The 25,411-nt window shown below is 40.0% G+C and overlaps 1 protein-coding gene across 1 annotated transcript in view; it reads right to left on the minus strand.

Annotated features, from left to right (window-relative positions):
• Positions 1-25,411, minus strand: part of LOC138818474 (protein FAM114A2-like) — a 77,614-nt gene that overhangs the window by 32,295 nt on the left and 19,908 nt on the right. Inside the window, exon 3 of the mRNA XM_070009374.1 lies at positions 7,410-7,501. Coding sequence (XP_069865475.1) covers positions 7,410-7,501 — 92 coding nt within the window. The remainder of the gene's footprint in view (positions 1-7,409; positions 7,502-25,411) is intronic.

Consider the following 25,411-nt stretch of genomic DNA (forward strand, 5'->3'; position numbering starts at 1 on the left):
TATGTTTCAATTCTTTAAGAGTGACCTACAATACTAAGCACTGGGAAGAATGTGGAACAGTAAGGATAATACACACTGCATGTAGATACATAGTAGGTTCTCCTCTTTGGAAAACTGCTGGCCAGTATCTACTATAGCTACATATGTACAGTGGTTCATCAGAAGACATTTCAGGGCTGGGAATGTAGCCTAGTGTTACAATGCTTGCCTAGCATGCATGAAGCCCTAGGAACAATTCCTCAGTACAACATACATAGAAAAGGCAGGAAATTGCACTGTGGCTCAGGTGGTAGAGTGATAACCTTGTGCAAAAGAAGCTCAGGGACAGTTCCTGGGCCCTGAGTTCAAGCCTCAGTACTAGCCAAAAATAAATAAATAAATAACCAAAAATATTCAGAGCAGCAGTATTTGTAATAGCTATAACATGGAAACTATTTCAATCCTTAAAAACTGTGGAATAAATAAAATATAACATAGTGACAAAATGGAATACCACATCCAAAATGCAACATGGTCAAATGATACAAAAATGTTGTGAAAGAAGATAGATACAAAATGTACTATAAGTATGTAAAGTATAAAAGCAAACAAAGGTAATCTAAGATAAAAGTCAGGACTATAGTTATCTTCCTAGAAGGGGCATACTATCTCTTAAAGAATCTGAACAAGTTCACATTATGAAAATGAACTGTTTTAAATTTCAGTATTAAAATTAAGAAAAAATATAAAGCATAAATTTAAAGTATAACTAAGTATTTAATATATGCCTATAATGCCATTACTCCAGAGACTAAGGCATAAGTATTGTGAGTCTGAGGCCAGCCTAAGCTACATTCATATCCAGTTCAAGGATGTCAGGCTACACAGTGAAAAGAATGAAAAGAGAATCCAAAGCCACAGTTTACGCCTGTAATCACAGCTGCTTACAAAGTAGAGGCAGAATTGTAGCCCAAAGCCAGCACAAGTAAAAGCCAGTGATTGGATCCAAAAACAAACTAGCTATTTCTGCTTTCTAGTTGCCATGGTATGATTGATTCTGCTTTGCCATGACCTTCCTGCCATTATGAACTGACATCTCTGAGAACAAAACTGCTCCCTGTAGATAGATAGATAGATAGATAGATAGATAGATAGATAGATAGATAGATAGATAGATAGATAGATAGATAGATAGATAGATAGATAGATAGATAGATAGAAAGAAAGAAAGATAGATAGATAGATAGATAGATAGATAGATAGATAGATAGATAGATAGATAGATAGATAGATAGATAGATAGATAGATAGATAGATAGATAGATAGATAGATAGATAGGTAGATAGATAGATAGACAGGCAGAAGAAAGGAATAAGGATGTGGCTCAAGTGGTACTTCATATTGCCAAAATAAATAAACAAAGGTTACAATAGCCAGGCAGTGGTGTCTGGTGACTCATGCCTGTAATCCTTCTCAGCTACTCTGAAGACTGAGATCTGAAGATCACAGTTCAAAGCCTTCCAGGCAGGAAAGTCCATGAGATACTTATTTCCAAATAACTTCTCAAAAAATTTAGGGAATAGCGCTGTGGCTCAAGTGGTAGAGTGATAGCTGCCTTAAGTACAGAAAGGGTCAGGGACAACACCCAAGTCCTGAGTTCAAGCTCCACAATTGGCAAAAGAAAAAAGTATTTATCTACACATAGTAAACATTTTTCTAAACAAGAGGAAACTATAGTCAGAAAGAGATCAATGGTTGGAAAATGCTGTGAACAGACAGAACGGTGTGGCTACAGACTGGCATGAAAGAACTCCCTTAGGTAATGAAAATATTCTTATATCTCAGTGAGCCATACAAATACAGAAAATATTCTGTGTCTGTGTATCACAATATACTGAGACTATACAGTATAAACATAATTATTATTACTCAACACAAAGTCATATTGCAAAAAAACCAGTTTTACTGTATGCAAATTATAGCTCAACTTTGTCCTAGAAGACTATGCTGATTCTTAGTAAGGGAATCAATATATATTACAAAGAAGAGTATGTTTCAAAAATAATCAGTTCTCTTTTACCTTTAAAAATCATATAAGAGATCAACAAGTACACCAAGTAATTAAACTATATTATAACAAACACTCTATTATGGAGAGAACTTTTGCTTTCAAGTACTATAAATAAGCTGATATTACACTTGCCTTCCTATACAGCAACTAGAAAACCAGACAAAATATAAGAAAGAACTATTTTTAGACAATGGAAAAAAAGACAAAATAAAAGACTTTGGTCCAGGAGAAAAGAGAAACAAAGTCAACCCTACAGCTGGGCTTTCTGCCTAGAGAAAAGTTCCAAACCCCAACACACAGAGGAGATCCTAAAGACAACAGAACACTCACACACAATGTAAGTCAGGGATAAAGGCTGGCATCAGGGAAGGCTGAAGCAGCTATCATTTGAAAGTCAGAAAACTTCAGAGGATGCAGCTATATAAGTAAAATGTTTCAAGAAGCTACAGATGTGCCCATGTGTCTTTATCTGAATAATATACTGTTAAAAAACACTAGGTAACGCCACACAGTTGGAGAAGAACTAGTGTAAGTAGTAAGCAACACAATCCCCATAGCACAAGCTATGCGGAAACATCTGGTTTTTAAACAATCAAGTGAACAGACTTCACTGAACACCTGAGGAATAAGAGTGAATTCAGAGGAATCAGGGCTCAGCAGTAAAGATTAACTAGTCCTTAAGATTGAAGGCTACACTAGACTCCCTATAATCAAGCCTAACAGAGAGAAGAAAGTGGTGACATTGTCCAAAAAACAAATCCTTTAAATAGGGATACAGGTGGATCCATAGCAAGAATGAGATGTACAAGTCGTTATGTGGAAAAACAAACTTTGAAACTTTGGGGGGAGGAGGAGAATTGGGTGGGGGAGGGTGGGGGAGGATGGGAAGGGGAAACAAAGGAGGAGGCTACAATGCTTGATAAGAAATGTACACATTATCTTGCCCACGTAATTGGAACACCTCTGTACAGCATTTTCACAATAAAAATTAAAAATAAAAAAGGGTGAAGAAAAAATAAAGAAATGTACTCTTAGTTGGGTACCAGTGGCTCACACCTGTAATCCTAGCTACTCAGGAAGCTGAGATCTGAGGATTGTGGTTCAAAGCAAGCCCTGGTAGCAAAGTCTGTGAGACTCTTATCTCCAATAAACCATCAGAAAACTAGAAGTGGCATTGTGGCTCAAGTAGTAGAGCACTAACTAGCCTTGAGCTCAATAGCTGAGAGGCAGTGCCCAGGCCCAGAGTTCATGTCCACGATTGATAAAAAAGAAATGTACTCTTTACCCAACTTATATAACTGTAACCCGTATCTTTTAGTAACAGTTAAAAAGTTTTGAAATATGAATCTGAATCCAGAAAGCAGGACTGGGCCACTGATGACTCACGCCTATGGTCCTAGAATCTCAGGGCTGAGATCTAAAGATCACAATGGAAAGCCACCAGGGCAGAAGAACCTGTGAGACTTTCATCTCCATTTATTTATCCAGCAAAAATCAGAGGCAGGGTTCAAGTGCCAGCTGTGGGGGAGGAGGACAAGGTAGACTGTGAAGATGGGAGTTCAAACCCCAGTGCCAGAACATAAACATTAAAAAAGAAAGAGGCCTGAAACCGGTAACTCACACCTATAATCCTAGCTACTCAGGAGACTGAGATCTGAGGATCACCGTTCAAAGCTAGCCTGGGAAAGAAAGTCTGTGAGACACTTATCTCCAATAAACCACTCAGAAAACCAGAAGTGGTGCTGTGGCTCAAGAGCTAGAGTGCTCGCTTGAGCAGAAGGGTGCAGGGAAAGGGCCCACACCCAGAGATCAAGCCCCATGACAGACAAAAAAAAGTGGGGTGGAGGAAGAAAGGAAGCAAGGAAGCAAGCAAGCTAGCTAGCTAACTAGCTGGATGCCAGTGGTTCACACTTGGAACTCTAGTTATCCAGGAGGCTGAGATCTGAGCATCACAGTTTGAGGCCAGACCAGGCAAGGTAGTCTAGTCCAGGCAGATTTATCTCTCCAATTAATCACCAAAAAAAAAAAAAAAGAAGTAATTATCACAGAATTATAGCTGTTGCTCAAGTAGTAGGGTGCTAGCCTTGAGCAAAAAGGTTCAGGGACAGCAGCCAGGTCCTGATTTTAACCCCCAGGAATACCACACACACACACACACACACACACACACACACACACACACACGAAGCAGAAGACAACATCCTTAAAGGAACATGACAAAATTGCAAAAAAGATGACCGAGTGATTTCATTGGTATCTTTTACCTCAAACTTCTAAAAAGATCCATCTCTAGTATAATTTCCTTCACAGTGAAATTAATTTCTCTCCTTAGGAACTTTAGAAGATGGGAAAGGCTTTAGGATGAAAATGCCACCAATTCTATTCTGGTACACTTAATATTCAACTAAAATCTAAGTCCATAAAACTTCCACTGAGTAGTGGGAGTTCTCTACTCATGAGACATAAGTAAACACAACCTAAACTCTGCCCTCCATGCTAGCCTTCAAAGGTATAAAAAGGGTATATTCTCCCTATCTCTTTTCCTTAGATTTTCATATGCATGATCCATTAACTCTCCAAGTTTTTAAGACATTAATACTAGCCACTCTTCCCAGGGTTTTCCATGATTTTCATTCCCCTCTTAAAACATGGCTCTGAATGACAGATGTCCTTCAAGTGTTTATGAAGTCACTGCTGTTTACTATCCAAACATACTTCTAACTCCTGTTTTCTTTGCCCACTAAAAGCAACTCCTGATAAAAATTTCTGATAATGCTAACAATTTAATCTCCCAATATCTCAAAGCATCAGAGTTAGACATTAAACCATTCTAGTTGCTGGGGGCATGAGGAGAAATGAAACTTCCTGTCTCTGTAACTCCTGAATTTGAGCTTATGTGTTTGAGAATACCATACTTGCACTCACAGCATGATCTGACAACAATTACAAAATCATAAAGTAAACAACAAAGAAAACTGAAGGTACCAGGACCCTACGTTCACCAAAACAACATGCAATAGTCTATTTCTAGAGTCCTTTAGGGAGAAAAATAAACTCATTTTTTAAACACATAGTGTGTTAGTCACAGCCAAAATAGCCTCACAGTAAATAGCCTCATCAGTAAGAACAGTGCCTCATATATGGAGTATTTTGCAGCCATGTCTACTGACATGGCTACTGACCCATGCACTATGGACCCAAAGGTATATCAATCCAGTTCTCTCTTAGGTATACACAAGTAGTGATAGTGGAACCTGTTAGTCTCTGATGGGTATATACGCCAAAACATGATATAACTCTGAAGATGGAGAAAAACAGATAGAATAAATCTGCTTCCAGAGGAAAAAAAAATAGAGATGAGCAAAGACTATTAAATGAGAAACAATACGGGCTGTGAGAGATGAAGAAAACAAACTGGTCTTCAAAACTTTTCCATACGGCTTAGAAGTGCAGGTTTCCTTTTGATCAAGACAAACTTCGAAGAATAAATCTTGGCACAGACCAAAATGTTTTTAAAAGAGACCCAGAAACACAACAAATCAAAGAAAGGTTGGGCACATGGGATTACATGAAATTGCAGAACTTCTGCATGGCAAAGGACATAGCAAGAGCAATAGAAAGCCCACCGATTGGGAAAAGATTTTCACTAGCCATACAACGGACAAGGGTCACATATCTAAAATACAACTTGAACTCAAAAAAATTTAATTTCCTAACAACAAATCCTCAAAGAAACAACTGCCCAATAAATAAGTGGCTAAAGACTTAAAGAGAAACTTCTCTGAAGAGGAAAGAAGGATGGCCAATGGACACATGAAGAAATGCTCAACCTCCCCAGCCATAAAAGAAATGCAAATCAAAACAACATTGTGATACCACCTCACCCTTGTTAGAATGGCTAGAATCAAGAACTCTTATAACAACAGATGTTGGAGGGGATGTGGACAGAAGGGAGCTCTTCTGAATTGTTGGTGGGAGTATAAACTTGTTCAACCACTTTGGAATGTAGTATGGAGGTTCCTCAAAAGAGTCTACATAGAGTTTCCTTATGACCCAGCAATCCCTCTTTTGGGCATTTACCCAAGTGATCACAAAGAAGACCATGCTAAAGCTACAAGCACGACTATGTATACTGCAGCATAATTTACCATAGCTAAGATATGGAACCAACCCAGATGCCCCTCAGTAGATGAATGGATCAAGAAAATGTGGCATATATACACAATGGAATTCTATGCCTCCATCAGAAAGAATGACATTGCCCCATTTGTTATGAAATGGAGAGTTGGACAAAATTATATGAAGTGAAGTAAGCCAGGCCCAAATAAACATAGGTCCCATGATTTCCCTTATTTGCAATAACTAGTATATGTCTAAGACAAGCAGAAACGGTAAGAAAAGTTGATGGTAGGTGAAATGATCCCCAAGATAAGGACACAAATGTTTTTTTTTCTTTCGTACAATTGTTTCTAACATATTTATAAGATGATTTCTTTGTTGCTTTGTATGTCCCTCCCCCACGGTATAACCCCTGTTTTCACTGTATTTGATGTTGGTATAATTTGTGGAGGGGAAGGAAAAAAAACAAATATTTTAAATAGGGATACAGTTGGACCTATTGCAACAATGTCAAAAAACGAACTTTACAACTTTGGCACGGTGTGTGTGGGGTGGTGATGGAAGTGGGGGGAACGGGAAATGGGAAGGGATGGGAAGGGGTAACAAAGGAGGAGGCAATAATGCTTGATAAGAAATGTACTCATTACCTTGTCCATGTAATTGTAACACCTCTGTATGGTATTTTCACTATATATATATATATATATATATATATATATATATATATATATATATAAACCCTCACCTTCATAAAAACCCAAATGCAAAAAAAAAAAAAAAAAGAGAGAAAAGGCTAGAATGTACCTCAGCTCAATGGCAAAACACTTACCTAGCAATTGCAACATCCTGGGTTCAATGCCTAGTATCAAAAAACAAAAGGTAGAAAATCAAACAAACAAAAAACAAAAGGCAAAAAAATAGCCCTAAATAAACAAAAATCTTTTTTGGTCCTGTCCGTTTTAAATTCAGCCAACCGTGGTTGCCATATAAAGTGCTAAGTAATTCTTATATTCAGCATATATGGCAATATAATTTTATTATACAGCAGTCCTTGAAATTACTTCAGATGCAGAGTAGAGAGATATGAACAGTTACAAGACACAGATCTCTAACTGGCAGCTGGATTCACAAGGCAACCCACCACAGCTGTAGGATGTCCCCATGTCCTTAATATCAAAAATGCACAAGCTAGCTACTGAATCCAAAGTATCCTAGGACTTAATGTTTCTCTATACTGACCTTCAGCAGCTTGACTTCAGCTGAAATCTCACTGGGACTAGGGATCCCAAGGGAAGACTCTGTCGTTTCAATGATGTTTGAAGTATCTTGTCCTAGAGAAAAATTAAATTTGTTGCTCTTTATTACCCAAACTTACCAAGCTAAATTCTAAAAACGAAATATCAAAGTGTGTATATCTAAAATCATGAATGCTATAAGACAGGTTATTTTTAACAATTGGGGTAATTATTCCTTGAAAATATCTCCTTAGTATAACATTTTTTAAACAAAACCCTGATATATCATCATTAAAGAACAGACATTTATAGCAATTCCTAGACTTCATTCTAATAAGAAAATGCTACCAATTCTACTAGCAGTGTCTATCATCTCATGATTATTTTTCTTCAAACAATAAACCCTTGAACAAATGTGGAAGGAGAATTATTAACTAAGTCCTTTGTAACACAAATCTGTAAAACGCACACAGACAGTAATGAAATGACTGATGATTTTACCCACTGTGGCCACTGTAGCTGAGGCTGAGGAGAGCAAGGACTTGCCCCCGGGGCCCCAATATTTCCATCTGGCCTGGGGTATATCTTTGGAAAGTTTCCTATTGTCCCAGTAAATGGGGGGGGGGGGGAAGACACAAGAAAGTGTGAAAAATTGTTGAGCCAGAGTACAATATACATAAGTTATCTAATTATTAGCTAAAGTATGGGAACCTAATAATATTTGCTTAATGCATTGCTTGACTGATAGACAGTTATCTGTGTTTATTATGTAGGCACCATGCAGCAAAGGAAATTACTGCTGATGGCATTTATAGAACTGAAAAACTATTATTTATGGTTGTAAAAATAAGAAAAGAAATGGAAACCTAAATTAGCATTGAGCTTGAATCTGTCTTTTTTATTGTGAAAATACTGTACAGAGGGTTTACAATTATATGGGCAAGATAATGAGTACATTTCTTATCAAGCATTTAGCCGCTTCCTTTGTTTCCCCTTCCCATCCCTTCCCATCCTCCCCCCGTCCCTCCACCCAGTTTTCCCTGACCCCCCACCAAAGTTGTAAAGTTCGTTTTCGACATAATGACTTGTACATCTCATTGTTGCAATGGGTCCACCTGTATCCCTATTTAAATGATTTGTTTTTCTCATTGTACCAGGGCTTCACACATTTGGCTTCCTTGCTCATGGCTGGCACTCTACAACTTGAGCCATACCTCTAGTGTAGCACTTTGCTGGCATTTAGTTGGAGATGGAATCTGCATTCATCTGGACCTAAGCATCCTCAGTAGCTAAGATTACAGGTGTGAGCCAGGGGTACCTGGTAAACTCTAATATTTTTAAATCCCAATATTTTAATAGAGATTCTCGCTGGGCACCAGTGGCTCACGCCTGTAATCCTAGCTACTCAGGAGGCTGAGATCTGAGGATCACAGTTTAATGCCAGCCAGGGCAGGAAAGTCCATGAGACTCTTACCTCCACTAAACCATTAGTGGTACTGTGGCTCAAGTGGTAGAGTGCTCACCTTGAGCTGAAGAACACAGAAATAGTGCCCAAGCCCAGAACTCAAGCCCCACAACCCACAAAAAAAATAGAGATTCTGTGATACCTGAAAAGGGAGAACTTCTGAAGTCTCAGGGTCCCTGGAAGACCCAACTTCTGGTTTTTTCAACTGGACACTACAGCTTCCTTTAAGTCTCTTGATTGGTATGTTGGTCAACAGATTCAGTATTCTTCACAGACTCAGAATTCTCCACTGACTCACAGTTTCTTTCTTCAAGGATAGGACTTGCTTCAGTTATCACTGGAGTCTCAGGATCATCTTTATCAGAAAGTCCAAGGGAAAAAGTGATTGAGGTCAGCTTTTTTTTAGTATAAATTATTTGTCTAAATCTTTTGACACTTTCACAGAGTCACAGGCAGGAACATTAGTAAATTAATACAGACAAGATCCCACAGATCTTCCACCAGGTTCTCCTAGTAACAGCTTTCATAACTGAAGCATAATTCATTGTGGCAGAATCCACCAATCTTCAGCTTTCAACATATTTCAACTGAAATTCTGTCACTTAAAGAAGTATAGATGGAATTACATAGCATGTCACTTGTTAAGATTTTTTACACAGCATTTAAGTCCCTCCAGACCCACTTGTATTAAGACTTTTTTTTTTACTGTTTCTGAATAGTCCATGGTATAAATGTACTTTGGGACTATCACAGAAATAAAATGATTCAGAAAGCTTATGTACAGGTGTTTATGGGAATGAAAGCTATCTCTGGGAAAAATGCCTGCTCAGTTAAATTTTAAATGTTACTGTTAGGCTGGGCATGTACCTGAGTAGTAGCCTAGCATGCATGAAGCCCTTTGTTTGATTACTCAGTACCACATACACAGAAACTGGCACTGTGGGTCAAGTGGTAGAGCGCTAGCCTTGAGTTAAAAAGAAGCTCACGGATAGTGCCATGGGACTGAGTTCAAGCCACAGGACTGTCCAAAAACCAGGTATTGTTCTATTTTTTCCCAAGTAAAATATCATTTTACTTTCCTAGTGGCAATGTATGAATAATCAAGTTCACTTGAATTCTGATCAATCTTGTGTTGTCACTATTTTGATTGAGCCATTTAGACAGGTATGTAGTGGTACCTCACTGTGCCTTTTAAGTTACATTTCTCTAAGGGCTGGGACCAAGGCATCCTTTTATGTGCTTATTTGCTGAATATATACTCTTCAGGGAAACATTTATTTGTATCTTTTGGTCATTATCGAATCATTCTGGTTTGGTTTTTATCATTATGTACTACAGAGATTTGAGAACACTGTATTTTGGAGATTTAACTCCTCTACTATGTGGTTTGCAAATATTTCATGCTAGTTTATAGTTTATCATTTTCCTGTCTTCCTAGGGTCTTTCCCTGAGCAAGTTTTTCATTGTGAGGAGGTTCATTATCTATTTCCCCTTTTACTGACTATCCTTTAAAATCGTTAGTAATCACTTACTACTAAAACTCTTCCAGAGATTTAATCTATCCAAAAACATTTCTGTCAGAACAGTTTTTTAGGGTTTTGTTTCCTATTTGTAGTGGTGGCCCTAGTGATTAAAAGATGTCTCTAATACTTTTGCTTTTGTTTTTTGGATAGGGTTTCCTAATTTGCACAGGTGAGCCTCAGACCACGAATTTCTTACACTGCCTCTCAAGTACCTAAGATTACAGACATAAACTACCATGCTTGCTATCTCTGAAACACTAACTTTTTGTTTGCTATGCTCTTAAACCATAATCCTCCTATCTCCTTCTCTGGAATATCTAGGATTATAAGTATGAAACACTTTCTGGGCATTTTGTTATTATTAAAAATATTCATCATAAATATACCAAAATTCTGTTAGTATTGGAACATTTGATGTTACGAAAGAGATGACGTCAGAATATCCCACATCCACAAATCAGCCAAAGACAAATGCTGGAGGGGATGTGGAGAAAGAGGAACCCTATTACACTGCTGTTGGGAATGTACACTTATACAACCACTTTAGAAAGCAGTCTGGAGGGTCCTTATAAAGCTAAAGATTGACCTCCCTTACGGCCCAGTCATACCACTTTAGGCATCTACCCTGAACAACAGGAACCAATATATAAGGACATGTGAACCTCCATGCTTATTGCAGCACTGTTCACAATAGCTAGGATATGGAAACAACCCAGATGCCCCACCACAGAGGAATGGATCCAAAAATTGTGGTATCTATACACAATGGAATATTATGCAGCCATTAGAAATGACAAAATAATGGCATTTGCAGGGAAATGGATGGAGCTAGAAGGAATCATGTTGAGCGAGGTAAGCCAAGAGCAAAGAGACAAACAATACATGGTCTCCCTGATAAGTGGATGCTAAATCCAAAATGTTAGGTGATATGACAAAATTAACAGGACTTAAGAAACAAAGAACTCTCACTCATCTGGTCGAACCACTACTAAATATCCCCATGCTGCTGATCACATGTATGGTGTATATGTCTACACTGTTATATGTTATAGACTGTGATAGACAATTTGCTCCAGGAAAGTTAGAATGAACTTGTGACTTTAAATGAGCATCATTATTCCACAATACTGTGAAATTTTGGAAATTATGTAATCACTTAATCACAATTTAAAAAAAAAGAACCTCGGGGGAGGTAGGGAGGGAAGGAATGTTATGGGGAAAACAATGGAGGGGTTAACAATGCTCAATAGAAAGTGTACTCATTACCTTGCTCATGTAACTGTAACCCTCTGTATAGTATCTTTACAATAAAAAAATTAAAAAAAGAGATGACGATTGACTTATATTTCATACTTACTTATGTTTTTTTTTTTTTTTACAGTGTGAGCAATAGAATTCAGGACCCCACACATACCAGGGAAGAGCTCCACCATTTGGCTATATCCATTGACCTCCTACTTCAACATTATTTTTGCCAGTTCTGGGACTAGAACTCAAGGCCTGGCCACTGTCCTGGAGCTTTTTTTGCTCAAAGCTAGCACTCTAACACTTGAGAGGCACAGCCCACTTCTGGCTTTTTCTGTGTATGTGGTACTGAGGAATTGAGCAATGGGCTTCATGCATGGTAGGCAAGCACTCTATTACTAAGCCACATTCCCAGCACCTCAAATCAACTTTTGAGCAGCAATTCAAATACCCAATCTAATTCCTTCCAGAAGAGCTCTTTGGGAATTAAATCAATATCATATTGGCCCTTCAACAAAGAGAAGGAGAACCAAATAGCTTGAGAGAATTAATATATTTCCTGCCCTTTCCTTCACCCTCTTCTTTTTTGCTCTCTCTCATTTTATTTCACCCTCCTTCACCCATACACATAGGTATGTATAAACCTATTCTATAGAGACATGGACTACATGCAGGAAAGAGCCAATATATGATATCAAATGTTTCAAATAGATTTTATTTGTTTTTTTATGTTTTTGTTTTTTGTTTTTTGGTCTAGTCATGGGGCCTGAACTCTGGGCCTGGGCGTTGTCCCTCAGCTCTTCAGCTCAAGGCTAGCACTCTACCACTTGAGCCACAGCACCACTTCCGGCTTTTTACTTTTTCCTTATGTGGTGCTGAGGATTGAACTCAGGGCCTCAGGCATGCAAGGCAAGCGCTCTACCACTGAGCAACCTTCCCAACCCTCAAATAGATTTTAAAAACATACTAGCAACTAATAAGGCAGAAAGACCAGCACACTACTATAATTAAGATATACACCAAAAATGCTAACAGAAAGGAAAACAACCATTTTGAATCAGAAGACATTATTCATACACAAAGTACCAAACAAAAGTCTAGAGCTTGGAGTGTCAAACCTAGCCTAGAGATGTTTTTAATTTATCTATATAGTGTCTAAACTTTTAAATGAGTTCCATGTTTAAAAACTAGTCTTCATAAGCCAGGCCCAAAGAAACATAGGTCCCATAGTTTTCCTTATTTGCAATATCTAGTATATGTCTGAGTCAAGCAGAAAAGGTCAGATAAGGTGATGTTAGGGAAATGAACTCTAAGATATGTATTCAAATGCTTTTTTTCTTTCATGTGATTGTTTCTAACACATTTATAAGATTATTTCATTGTTGCTTTGTATGTCCCTCCCCCACAGTATAACCCCTGCTTTCACTGTATTTAGTGTCGGTATAATTTGTGGAGGGAAAGGGGAAAAACAAATCATTTAAATAAGGATACAGGTGGACCCATTGCAACAATGAGATGTACAAGTCATCATGTCGAAAATGAACTTTTGTGGGGGGCGGGGAGGATGGGGGGACAGAGGGGAGGATGGGAATGGATGGGAAGGGGAAAAAAAGGAGGAGCCTACAATGCTTGATAAGAAATGTACTCATTATCGTGCCCATGTAATTGTAAACCCTCTGTACAGTACTTTCACAATAAAAAAAGAAGAAGAAAAACAAAGGAGAAGGTAACATTGCTCGATAGGAAATGGACTCATTACCTTGTTCATGTAACTGTAATCCCTCTGTACAGTATCTTTACAGTAAAAAATATATACAAAAAAACCAGTCTTCATACAAATGTGCAAGTGTCCAATTTCCCTTGAAAACTTGAAACAAAGGCTCTATACTGACTGGTTAATAACTACCTCATGCCAAATGGTCCTTTCAGGCAACTGGTCCTTTCAGGCAACGCTCCTGCACCTCAAAACTGGCACTCGAATTCAATTCACTCATTTATGTTAACTTTATTAGGCCCATAGGCATCTGCAAATGTCTGCCATGAGAGGTACATAGGATTATGATAGTTGAAAATGCCAGAGAAAGAGTTCAAAGGTATAAAAACAATCCATGAGAAAGCTCAAAGTTATATATGGTACCAGTTGCCTAGAGCCATTAAAATACCAGGGAGAAAAACAATCACAAGGCATGAAACCAGAGAGCAACTTTAAGACACCTTGGAGCTAAGCTGTATGTATACGTGTGTGTGTGTGTGTGTGTGTGTGTGTGTGTGTGTGTGTGTGTGTGTGTGTGTTGTATAATATGTGTAATTCATGCACGATATGTAACACATACAAAATATATCATTGTAGAAATGTAATTCATGTAACTTCATATAAGATTAGGACATACTCTGAAATAGGAAACAATGGTAATCTCTATTTTTTGGTCATCACCATCTAAATTTGAATCTACATGATTTAAAGATCATCTAGAGGCGCTGGGAAGGTGGATCAGTAGTAGAGTGCTTGCCTTGCATGCATGATGCCCTGGGTTTGATTCCTCAGCACCACATATGCAGAAAAATCCGGAAGTGGCACTGTGGCTCAATTGGTAGAGTGCTAGCCCTACGCTGAAGAGCTGAGGGACAGTGCCCAGGCCCAGAGTTCAGGCCCCAGGACCGACCAAAAAATCATCTAGAATGTTCTAGACTGGAAGACTATGATTTTATATTGTTTATGCGGTTAATATTATTAGTAGAAGGAATGTAGATACTCTACTCTCAATGAATTCATCATCTCACAGCAAACATAAATGAATAACAGGTAGGTGAAAGTGAAATTGCATTATTTAATGGTTTCCTAAGTTTTCTGGGTATTTTATGATGAATTGGAAGAGAATACACCAGTGAACTAAGAAAAAAATAAGCTGAAGGGATTCATATTTTTAAGGAACCAAAATGCATATGCTTGTGTCTCTCACACCTACCACACACCCTCAGGCCACCTTTTCTTTCATTTTCTCTTCTCAGCAATCAAGGCTACCAGCACCTACTCTGGGACTTACCTTGCTCCTGCCGACCACAACTTGGGGAGTACCATGCACCCAGCCAGCACCACAGCCACTGCTGACACCTCCAAAACATGCTCCCAATGCCTGGAGAATACTTCCCCCTGCTGGGTGGGTCTGGCCGCGTGTACTTCTTGGTCCTGCTTCTTCTTAGATCTGATGCGGCTGGGGTCTGGTTTGTTGAGTTTGGGCACCAACCAGTGGTTTAAAGGTTGGCTGACCATAGTCATTGGAGTGATGTTGGCTTGGAAAAGGAGACTGCCTTTGTGTTTTTGAAGATCTGACCATCCGAGAGGTACTGAGTGCCAAGTACCCTCCCACATTATCCCGAGGTCAGGGGTCACCCAAGCCACTGACTTGGCAAGGCCCAAATGGGCAGAACAGGGCTGTCCAGGCCAGTAGCAAAGTGTTTGAGAGGACGCTTAGTTATATGAATGGGGCAGGAAAAGGTGAGGGAGGACTAACTAGCAAATGCAAAGGCCTTAACAAATTTTAGCAATCCAAGAAAAGAAAAAGAAAAAAGCTGCAAAAAAAGGGAGGCCAAGTAAATTGGAATGTGGCTTAGTGGTAGAGTGCTTGTCTAGCATGCATGAAGCCCTGGGTTCAGTGCCACATACACAGAAAAAGCCAGATGTGATGCTGTGGCTCAAGTGGTAGAGTATGTTCCTTGAGTAAATGAAGCACAGGGACAGTGCCCAGACCCTGAGTTTAAGCTCTAGGACTGGCACAAATAAATGGGGGTGGGGGTTGCACAAAGATAAGATGAGGTCTGGGATTTGGACACCATGTCTTGTCAGGCTTATAAGATGGGATGAAGTTTTCTTTTTATTTTCTGTGTGTGTGTGTTTGTGTGTGTGTGTGTGTGTGTGTGTGTGTGTGTGTGTGTGTGTGTGTGTGCACGCGCGCGTGCGTATGCGTATGTGTGGTTAAATGGCGATGAATCTCAGATTTTCCTGCCCAAGCTTGTCTCGAACTATGATCCCTAAACCTTAGGCTCCTGAGTAGCTAGGATTGTAGGCATTAGCAACCTGCACCCAGCTCAGGATAGTTTTAACTCTTAATATGGAACTTAATGGGAAATGGCAGTAGGTTTCTAAGCAGAAGTGTAAGATGCTTTGATTTGTGGTTTTTAGGATGACCCCGGACCCTTCCCTCATCAAAAGATGCATCTCATTATTTATCCTTCAGCAGTGTAAATGTGTGAAGTCTGGACTTTTGGAGCTAGAAAGGCATAAGGTTATAAATATAAGGAAAATGGAACTTTTCTGAGGTAAAGAGAATTGTATTTTTTTTGTCAGTCATGGGGCTTGAACTCTGGGCCTGGGTGCTGTCCCTCAGCTATTCAGCTCAAGGCGAGCACTCTACCATTTGAGATATATAGCCAGTTCCAGTTTTCTGGTGGTTTACTGGAGATAAGAGTTTCATGGACTTTCCTGCCCAGGCTGGCTTTGAACCATGATCCTGAGATCTCAGCCTCCTGAGTAGCTAGGTTTATAGGCGTGAGCAACTGGCACCCAGTGAGAATTGGATTATCTAAGAATCCAAACATGTGGTTAGGTATGAAACTCAGTGGTTACATATCTTGCCTAGCATGTGCTAGACAGAAAGAGAGCACAGAGAAAAAGAAAAAAGAAAGAAAAAGGGAGACAGGAGAGGAGAAAAAGAGAATCCATGTTTTCTACGGCTTCAGTGTTTTCAGAAGAGCCATCATAAGAAATAAACCTTCCCCAGAAATTTTGTTTACTTTTATGTTTTTGTTTCTGTCAGGTGAGGAAATTGAACCCAGGCTGGTTATTTAGGGATAAATCTCTGATTTGTCTGCCTGGGCTGGCTTCAAATCTGGATCCTCAGATCTCAACTTCCTTAGGTAGTTAGGATCATAGGCTTGACCACTCTAGCTCTGGCCTCTTATCCTGCTGTTTCATCTAATAGCTGCTACCTTCCTCTTACCTCATTTCTGGGGCTTGAACCCATGGCCTGGGAATTGCTTTTGAGCTTTTTTGTTCTAGCCTAGGGCCCAGCCACTTGAACAACAGCTCCACTTCCAACTGTGTGTGTGTGTGTGTGTGTGTGTGTGTGTGTGTGTGTGTGTGTGTGAGTGTGTGTGTGTGTGTGATTGAAGATAAGAGTCTCACAGGTGAAAAGCTATTTAAAGAGAACAGTAAAACAAATGTAGTTAAACCATTGTGTCAGAACAGGAGCTCAAAAGATCATACAATTTAAGTAAAGAAAGGGATTATAAGGATAATCAGCATCCAAATCAGAAAACTAACACTACTGGAGCACATCAGCCCTAATTAGTGACTTAGGTGCAGGTGCCTCCAAAGACTCCACCAGACTTCTAAATCCATGTCAACAAGTATGTTTGTGCCCTCTTGCAGTACTCTGGTTCCTTATCATTATGTCACCTTAATCTCCTGAAGAATCATTGGGGCTAAACTGGAACTTTTAAAATTTCATGTGTGTGTATGTATATTGCACATACACCTATAATAAGACTTAAACTAAGGGCCTCCCACTCTACCTTGGAGTTTGGTACTTAACCACTTGTTCTATACCTCAACTTTTAGCTTTTTACTGATTAATTGGAGGTAAAAGTCTAACGGACTTTCCTGCTCAAGGTAGCTCAAAACCATGATCCTCAGATCTCAGCCTCCTGAGTCGCTAGGATAACAGGTGTGAGCACTAGTGTCAGGCTTCTAAACTAGAATATTAAGCTCATCTCATAGATAGTGAAAATCACCCATAAACTTTTTCTTTATGCTGGGTTTGAACTTTGGGCCTGGCCTCTGTCCTTGATCTTCTTTTGCTCAGGGCTAGTGCTCTCCCTCAGGGGGATTTTTTTTAATGTTTTTTCATTAGGTCTCGAAAACAAAGTCCTCCCCTTGAAGAAAAGGTGCTGGATTTGTGGACAGAGACTATGACTTTCACCTTCCTTAGATTTAACATAGTAGCAGATAAATAAATGCTAAATAAATGCTTCTTGATTCCAGTTCCATTTTATGTTGCTTCTGTTAAACCTAACTCACTTTATGAATCTCAGTTTGGAAGGAAACCCTCTTGCAGGGAACTTCAAGTGCAGAAAACCTTATAGGCAAATCAACAATATCAGGCTAGGTTCTCAAACAGAAGTTGAGGTTGAAGCACAGGCACTTCATCAGCTGGGCCATTTAGAGAGGAGGCAGAAGATCTTGCTGGGATACCAACCTGGCCCATGTCCTTCTCAACCGTAGTATCTGTTTCCCATCTGTTTCTTAAGCTAAACATGCACAGAGATACCCTTTGAAGAAAATCTCTTTGCAATTGTACTGTAGACTTAGATTATTTGCCAATTACCATATAAGAAACAGTGGCCTCATCCTGAAAAAAACTGGCAAGGATCACCTTAAGTAGGTGACCAAAGATACACCCAGGCAATGAGACATCAGAAACTGATATGAGGTACTGAGTTTTCTCATTCAGTCATAAAATTAGGCATACAAAAACAAACTAACTAACTAATATCAGCCTAGCTGGGTCTCAGTGGCTCACCCATGAAACCCTAGCCACTCAGGAGGCTCAGATCTGAGGATATTGCTCCAAAGCCAGCCCAGAGAGGAAAGTCTGTGACATTCTTATCTCCAGTGAACACCAGAAAACTGGAAGTGGTGTTTTAGATCCAAGTGGTAGAGTGATAGCCTAGAACTAGCTCAAGGATAGCAACCAGGCCCTAAGTTCAAGCCCCAGGACCAAACAAAATAAAAAAAAAAAAAAAACCACTCACCCAAGTCATACTAGGAGGCTTCCCACAAGATCAGTAGCTGCCCTTTCCAAAAGTGTCAAGCTCATGCTAAAGAAAAGACATTGGAAATGTCACAGGCTGGAGGAGGCAGAGGAGGTCTGACAGATCAAGGGAAAGCAGGATCCTGGATAGAGCCTGAGTGGGGTGCCAGTTCTGAGGATTCAACTCAAGGCCTGGGTGCTGTCCCTTAGCTTTTTTGCTCAAGGCTGGCACTCTACCACTTGAGCCACAGCTTTACTTCAGGCTTTTTGATGGTTTGATGGAGAGAAGAGACTCAAAGACTTTTCTGTCCAGGCTAGCTTTGAAACTCAGTCCTAAGATTTCAGCTTGCTGAAGAGTTAGGATTACAAGCATAACCCAACAGCGCCAGCTGTATTTTCTGTTTTATCTTACAATAAAAATAAAAAGATTGTGTCTAAAATAATATTTGGGAGGGAGCAGAGGAGAGTTCTGCTTCTACTATTGACTCTAGCCGTTTTTGTCTTGTGCTACAGCTGCAGGGCAGGGCACATGGGCAGGGTGTGGTTCAGGCACAGGCTCAGCCTGCCTAAAACACGGAGGTAAAAATGAGGTGTACCTAGTACTGGCAATAGCTAGTGGTCTGGTTTGGCCTTCTAGTGTAGGGAACAGAATGAAGTAAAATGAGGAAATAATAGTAGAGGGCACAGTATGTATATCACATTATGCCATGACAACATATTTGTTCTTAACCTGTAGGCAAAAGAGAAAAGGTACATGCTTCTTATCAAGGATTAATATCACCTCAGCAGTCACTTCTCATTCCTCTTTACAAACAAATCCTGATTTTGTCCCATCATTCATACTGTTGTTTTCTGTGTTTTCATAGATGTCTGGTGCTGCAATAGCTAACTTGTGACGATGAACTTTAGCTGGGAGAATATACCCAATATGGTCAATTCAAAAGATGGTAGGAATATAAATATAAGAAGACAGGCTGGGTTCAGGTGGCTCATGCCTGTAATCCTAGCTACTCAGGAGGCTAAGATTTGAGGATCACGGTTCAAAGCCAGCACAGGCAGGAAAACCTGTGAAATTTTTATCTCCAGTAAACCAGCAGAAAACCAGAAGTGGCACTGTGGCTCAAGTGGTAGAATGCTAGCCTTGAGCTGAGTTGCTAAGGGACATTGCCCAGGCCCAGAGTTCAAGCCCCATGACCAACAAAAAAGAAAAGAGAAAAAAAAAGAAGACAGTACTGAGCAACTGAATTAATGAATTCTACAGTTACCCTTGTGCCATGGTTATTATTATGTGAAATAATAAATCTTCCTATCACTGAAATGATTTGGGCCTTTTATTAATTATACCTAAAAGCAGCCAAAATTATGCATGAGTCCTAAAGGAAAATAAAAGGCACCTAGAAGTAATATGAGAAGAAAAATATAGGTGAAAAATAAAAATAAAGACTAAAATGCATTAGGTGCATAGGGCCCTAAAAAATTCTCCCAGGTCGGCAGAAACTCGCCTGGAGTTTCAGAAGCCAGCTCCAATTTACATGTAATCATCTAAGTCTATCTGCTATCAAGGTCTTAGAGGCAGTGATCTCTGGGAAGAGGAAGAAAAATGAAAGGGAAATAAAATTGAACAACTGTTTGTGGAGAAACCAGCTGTACATGAACAATTTCCTTCCATGGAATCTCTATTTATCTGAAGGGAATTTCTTCATCAGAAGAAGGTATATGAGGAGGAGACATGGCAGGGCAGCTTAGAGATGGACAGTGACTCATCTGGGATGGAAGCAAGAGCTAGCACGTGGCAGACACTGAGCCCAAAGCTGAGCCTGACTCTGGATCCAGAACCTTCCCAATGCACTGTCATGCCAGAACTGAAAGCCAAGCTGCAAAGCCACCAAGAGCTGCTTCTAAGCCATTCTGAACACAAGCTGGTATTTCTGCTATCAGTAATAAGGGATAGTGAAACCAGGGTGGGCCACTGTCCTCTGTTCCTCCCCATATGGCCATCACCTGAGAGAAAGTACTCATATTCACCCATGCGTCTTACCAGAAACTCCAGGTATAGTCGAGCAGAGCACTTGAAAGCAAGAGCCCAAGAAGCAAAGTAGATGGCCTGCATCCAAATCCAAGAAATGTAACTCACTGAATTGTCACTGTGGCCAGGCCTGAGCTTTTCCAGCCAGTCCCTTAGACTCTAGCCTGAGAACAGTATCTATTAGGATGAGATCATATAAAACATGGATGAAGGCCCCATCTGACTGCCACTGCCATTAAGAACAGTATCGTAGGATGGGTGCCAGTGGCTCATGCCTGTAATCGTAATCAGGAGGCTGAGATCTGAGGACCTCGCTTTGAAGCTAGCCTAAGCAGGAAATTCAATGAGGCTCCTTTTCTCCAATAAAGCAACACAAAAGCCAGAAGTAAAGTTGTGACTCAAGTAGCAGAGTGCTAACCTTGAGCAAAAAGCTGAGGGACAATTTCTGGGCTGGGGGTGGGGAGAAGACTTACATCAAGGCCCTCTAGGACACGTATTCTCGCTTTTGCCCATTTCCTTCAGAGCATTGTAGAGCTCCACCTTACTGACTTGCCTCTCCCTATTTTAACACAGGATGTTCACTTGGCCAGTTTTCCAGGGCTACCTGGCTATCTTGTAGCCTCCACAGCAAAGAACTATTTTCTCTGGGATTTAACCAAGGTTCCAATACTGTCTGTGATTGGTTAACTGTGCACATTCCAGAATCAAGGATACCTGGGCCCATCTGGCTTGGCAATCTACTGTTGTGGCTTACAGCATATTGTTCAACACCTCTGTTTTCTTGTAATAGTTCTTACTCATGGGTCCTAACGGTCACAATAAAACAACTAATAGGGTTACTTGTGTACACACACACACCATGTACACTGCAACAGTACTACAAAGGAAACAAGGCAACTCAACAGGGAGCTTCAGGACTCAACATCTACCAAATTCTAAGTATTTCCTGCTTCTTAAGTAATTATTAATATTATTCCTATTTTGGTGCCAGTACTGGAGAGTGAATTCAGAGCTAGGGCACTGAGCCCCACTCAGCTGGGGACTGACCTATCCCTTAGCTTTATCTGCTCAAGGCTAGTGCTCTACCATTTGAGCCACACTTCCAGTTCTGGCTTTTTGAGGTTAATTGGAGATAAAGACCCTCCCAGACTTTTCTTTCCAGGCTGGCTTCAAACCAGGACCCTCAGCTCTCAGACTCCTGAATTGCTAGGATTACAGTTCTGAGCCACCGGCACCTGGCTGCAATCTTTTTTTTTTTTTTTTAACTTGAATGTTTTTTATATCTCTTAGATATGGAGATCAGTAACCTCGGCTGCCCTCATTTTTCTTAGCTATATTTTCTTTCTCTTAGCTCCTTCCTTAAACAATTACTTTTTATTTATTTATTTTTTATTTATTTTTTATGTTTTGTCAGTCATGGAGCTTGAACTCTGGGCTTGGGTGCTATCCCTCAGCTCTTCAGCTGAAGGTAAGTGCTCTACCTCACCACTTCTGGTTTTCTAGTAGTTTATTGGAGATAAGAGTCTCACAAACTTTCCTGCCCAGGCTGGCTTTGAACCAGATCTCAGCCTCCTGAGTAGCTAGGATTACAGGCATAAACCACTGGCACCTGGCCCTAAAACGATTTTTGTAGGAATTTCATCCCCTATCTGGTAAGAGGAACAATAATTTCACCTACTAATAAGTAGTTTGTCACAGATAGCAGTCTGTGAGTATGAAGCCTGGCATGTAATAACTGCTTACTGAAACAGGCATTTCCTGCAAGGGCAGAAAGAGAGGGGGTCAATGAATGGGATCCCAGGAGTACAAGGCATCTCTTCCCTGATCACACTAAGAGCTCCCTGAGGACAGGGATACAATCTTCAGATTTATTACCCCACATGGACAATAGGCTGATTCTATACATGACTGATGTCACAGAGATCTTAGTACTCAGGATACCTCCTCTGTGTCAGGACAGGAAGGAAGGAAGAGGACAGGGGTCCTCATAGACAGGAAGCTCTTGAAGCAGCTCACCACGTGACAAAATGAAGACAAGAGTGTAATGAGGAGACCATCACATCCTCTGGAAGCTTCTCCCACCAGAGGTTAAGACTCCAAATATCAGCTCTGAATTTTACCAGTCTTGAGATTGGTCCTCATGGGCCTCAGTTTCCTCATCTGTACAGGGTGGAAAATTATTGTCTTGGTCAAATACGAGGACAGGGGAGCCCTTTTTCCACAGAAAGGAAGAGATTTTTTTTCTGAAGGTAAAAACTAAACTCCTAGCCAGCTACTAGTGTTTCACACCTGAAATCCTAGCTACTCAGGAGGCTGAGATCTGAGGATTATGGTTTTCAACCAGCTCAGAAAGAAAGGTAAGTCCTTGAGTCACATAACTTCAAATAACCACCAAAAAGACAGATGTGGAGCTGGGACTCAAGTGGTAGAACACTAACCTTGAGGGAAAACAAACAAACAAAATCAAACAAAAAATCTCCTGGCCTTGCATGTAAGACCTAGCCCTGCATTCAAGCCATAGGACCAGCAAGAAGGATAAAAGGAGGGGAAAAAAACCTCTTCTTAAACAAGAATACAACCTAAGAGGCTTTCAGCTGAATGCAACTAAAATAAAAATGGGAGAGCCATTCGTTTTCTGAGGATGACTATTTATGAGGCCAATTTCATTTTCAAGTGATAATGAGTCCACACAGCAGCCTACATACAGCCTAGAGTCCAGAAGAGAGGGAAAGCACCCAACCCGAACTTTGTGGAAGCTCCACAGACACCTGTGGCGCTTAATGAGAGCAATAATCAGAGCGATCATCCAAATCATGATCAAGATAAAGTGTGGCAGAGGGGAGGAGAGACATGTAGGTGGAAAGGAATAGCACTTAAGTTTCTTTTTATTTCCTCAAGAAAAACTTCTGCCTGGAATAGATTAATTCCATCTACATATTAATGTGAATTACTAATTAATGACTTGAAAATGCTTTCAACACAAAATGCTAAGCAAATGCTTAAAAATAACGAGTCTCTGGATATGTCTCCAAAAGAAATATGCTAGCTTCCTTAATTTTCTCTCCCTTTTGTAACATTTAAAATGTTATGGTTTGAAGGAAATGGAAGGGAACTATGGAAATTCACTGAAAGCACAAAATCAGGAAATTAGAAAGCCTTGTCAGGTAACTAACTTCCTTGGAGCCCCTATGAACACTCTCACTGCACATTCCCTGGTGCACAAAGTGCTGTTGCACACATCTGAACTGCAGTTCATTCTTGGGATGCTTAAGCACAGATCATGTCTTGCATGTCTTCATAGCCCTGCCACACAACACTGTACCAGGTGCACAGCAAACAGCCAATAATGTGTTACATCACCAGGCCTTCTCAAAAGAGATGGGCATGCCTAGCTACTCAGGAAGCTGAGATCTAATGATAGAAGTTCAAATCCAGGGCTGGATTATACTCAATGGTGAAAAACTAAAGCCATTTCCTCTTAACTCAGGAACAAGACAAGGATGCCCACTCTCTCCACTTCTCTTCAATCTAGTATTAGAATGCCTAGCTACAGCAATAAGACAAGATGCAGACATAAAGGGGATCCAAATAGGGAAAGAAGAAATAAAACTCTCCCTCTTTGCAGATGACATGATCTTGTATTTAAAGAATCCCATAGACTCCACTCCCAAATTACTCAAGCTGATTCAACACTTGGCAAAGTAGCAGGTTATAAAATTAACCCCCAAAAATCAATGGCCTTTCTATATGCCAACAATGAGAAAAGTGTGGCTGAAATTAGGAAAGCAACTCCATTTGTAATAGCCCCACAAAAAATAAAATACCTAGGAATTAACTTAACCAAAGAAGTGAAGGACCTCTATGATGAAAACTTTAAAATCTTAAAAAAGGAAATCAACACAGAACTTAAAAAATGGCAAAACCTCCCATGCTCCTGGATTGGCAAGATTAACATCGTGAAAATGGCAATACTTCCCAAGGCTATCTACAAAATCAATGCTATACCTATCAAAATTCCACCCTCATTCTTCAAGGAAATAGAGGAGGCAATCCAAAAATTCATATGGAACAATAAAAGACCCCGAATAGCAAAAACGCTCCTCAACGGAAAGAACACTGCTGGAGGAATATCAATACCAAATTTCAAACTCTACTATAAAGCCATAGTAATCAAAACAGCTTGGTATTGGCATAAGAACAGACCTCAGGACCAATGGAATAGAATTGAAAACCCAGAAATGAACCTACAGACCTATAGCCATCTAATCTTCTATAAGGAAGCTAAAACAATAGAATGGAAGAAAGACAGCCTCTTCAGTAAATGGTGCTGGCAAAATTGGTTAACTACATGTAGAAAACTAAAGCTAGATCCTTATATATCACCCTGTACCAGAATCAACTCCAAATGGATCAAAGACGTTGAACTCAAAGCAGACACTCTGAAAACATTACAGGATGGAATAGGAGAAACCCTAGGTCTCCTTGGCTCAGGTCGAAATTTTCTGAATAGAGACCCGGAAGCACAACAAATCAAAGAAAGGTTGGACAAATGGGATTGCATAAGATTGCAGAGCTTCTGCAGGGCAAATGACATAGCTGGCAAGATCAATAGAAAGCCCACCGATTGGGAGAAGATCTTTACTAGCCATACAACGGACAAGGGTCTCATATCTAAAATATACTTGGAACTCAAAAAATTAAACCACCCAACAACAAATCCTCAGAGAATCAACTGCCCAATAAATAAGTGGGCGAAAGACTTAAAGAGAAGCTTCTCTGAAGAAGAAACAAGGATGGCCAATAGACACATGAAGAAATGTTCAACATCCCTAGCCATAAAAGAAATGCAAATCAAAACAACATTGAGATATCACCTCACTCCAGTTAGAAGAGCAAAAATCAAGAACTCTAACAACAACAGATGCTGGAGGGGATGTG

Source organism: Dipodomys merriami, unplaced genomic scaffold (assembly GCF_024711535.1).
Source record: "Dipodomys merriami isolate MVZ:Mamm:240054 unplaced genomic scaffold, mDipMer1.0.p SCAF_766, whole genome shotgun sequence".
NCBI lineage: Eukaryota > Metazoa > Chordata > Mammalia > Rodentia > Heteromyidae > Dipodomys > Dipodomys merriami.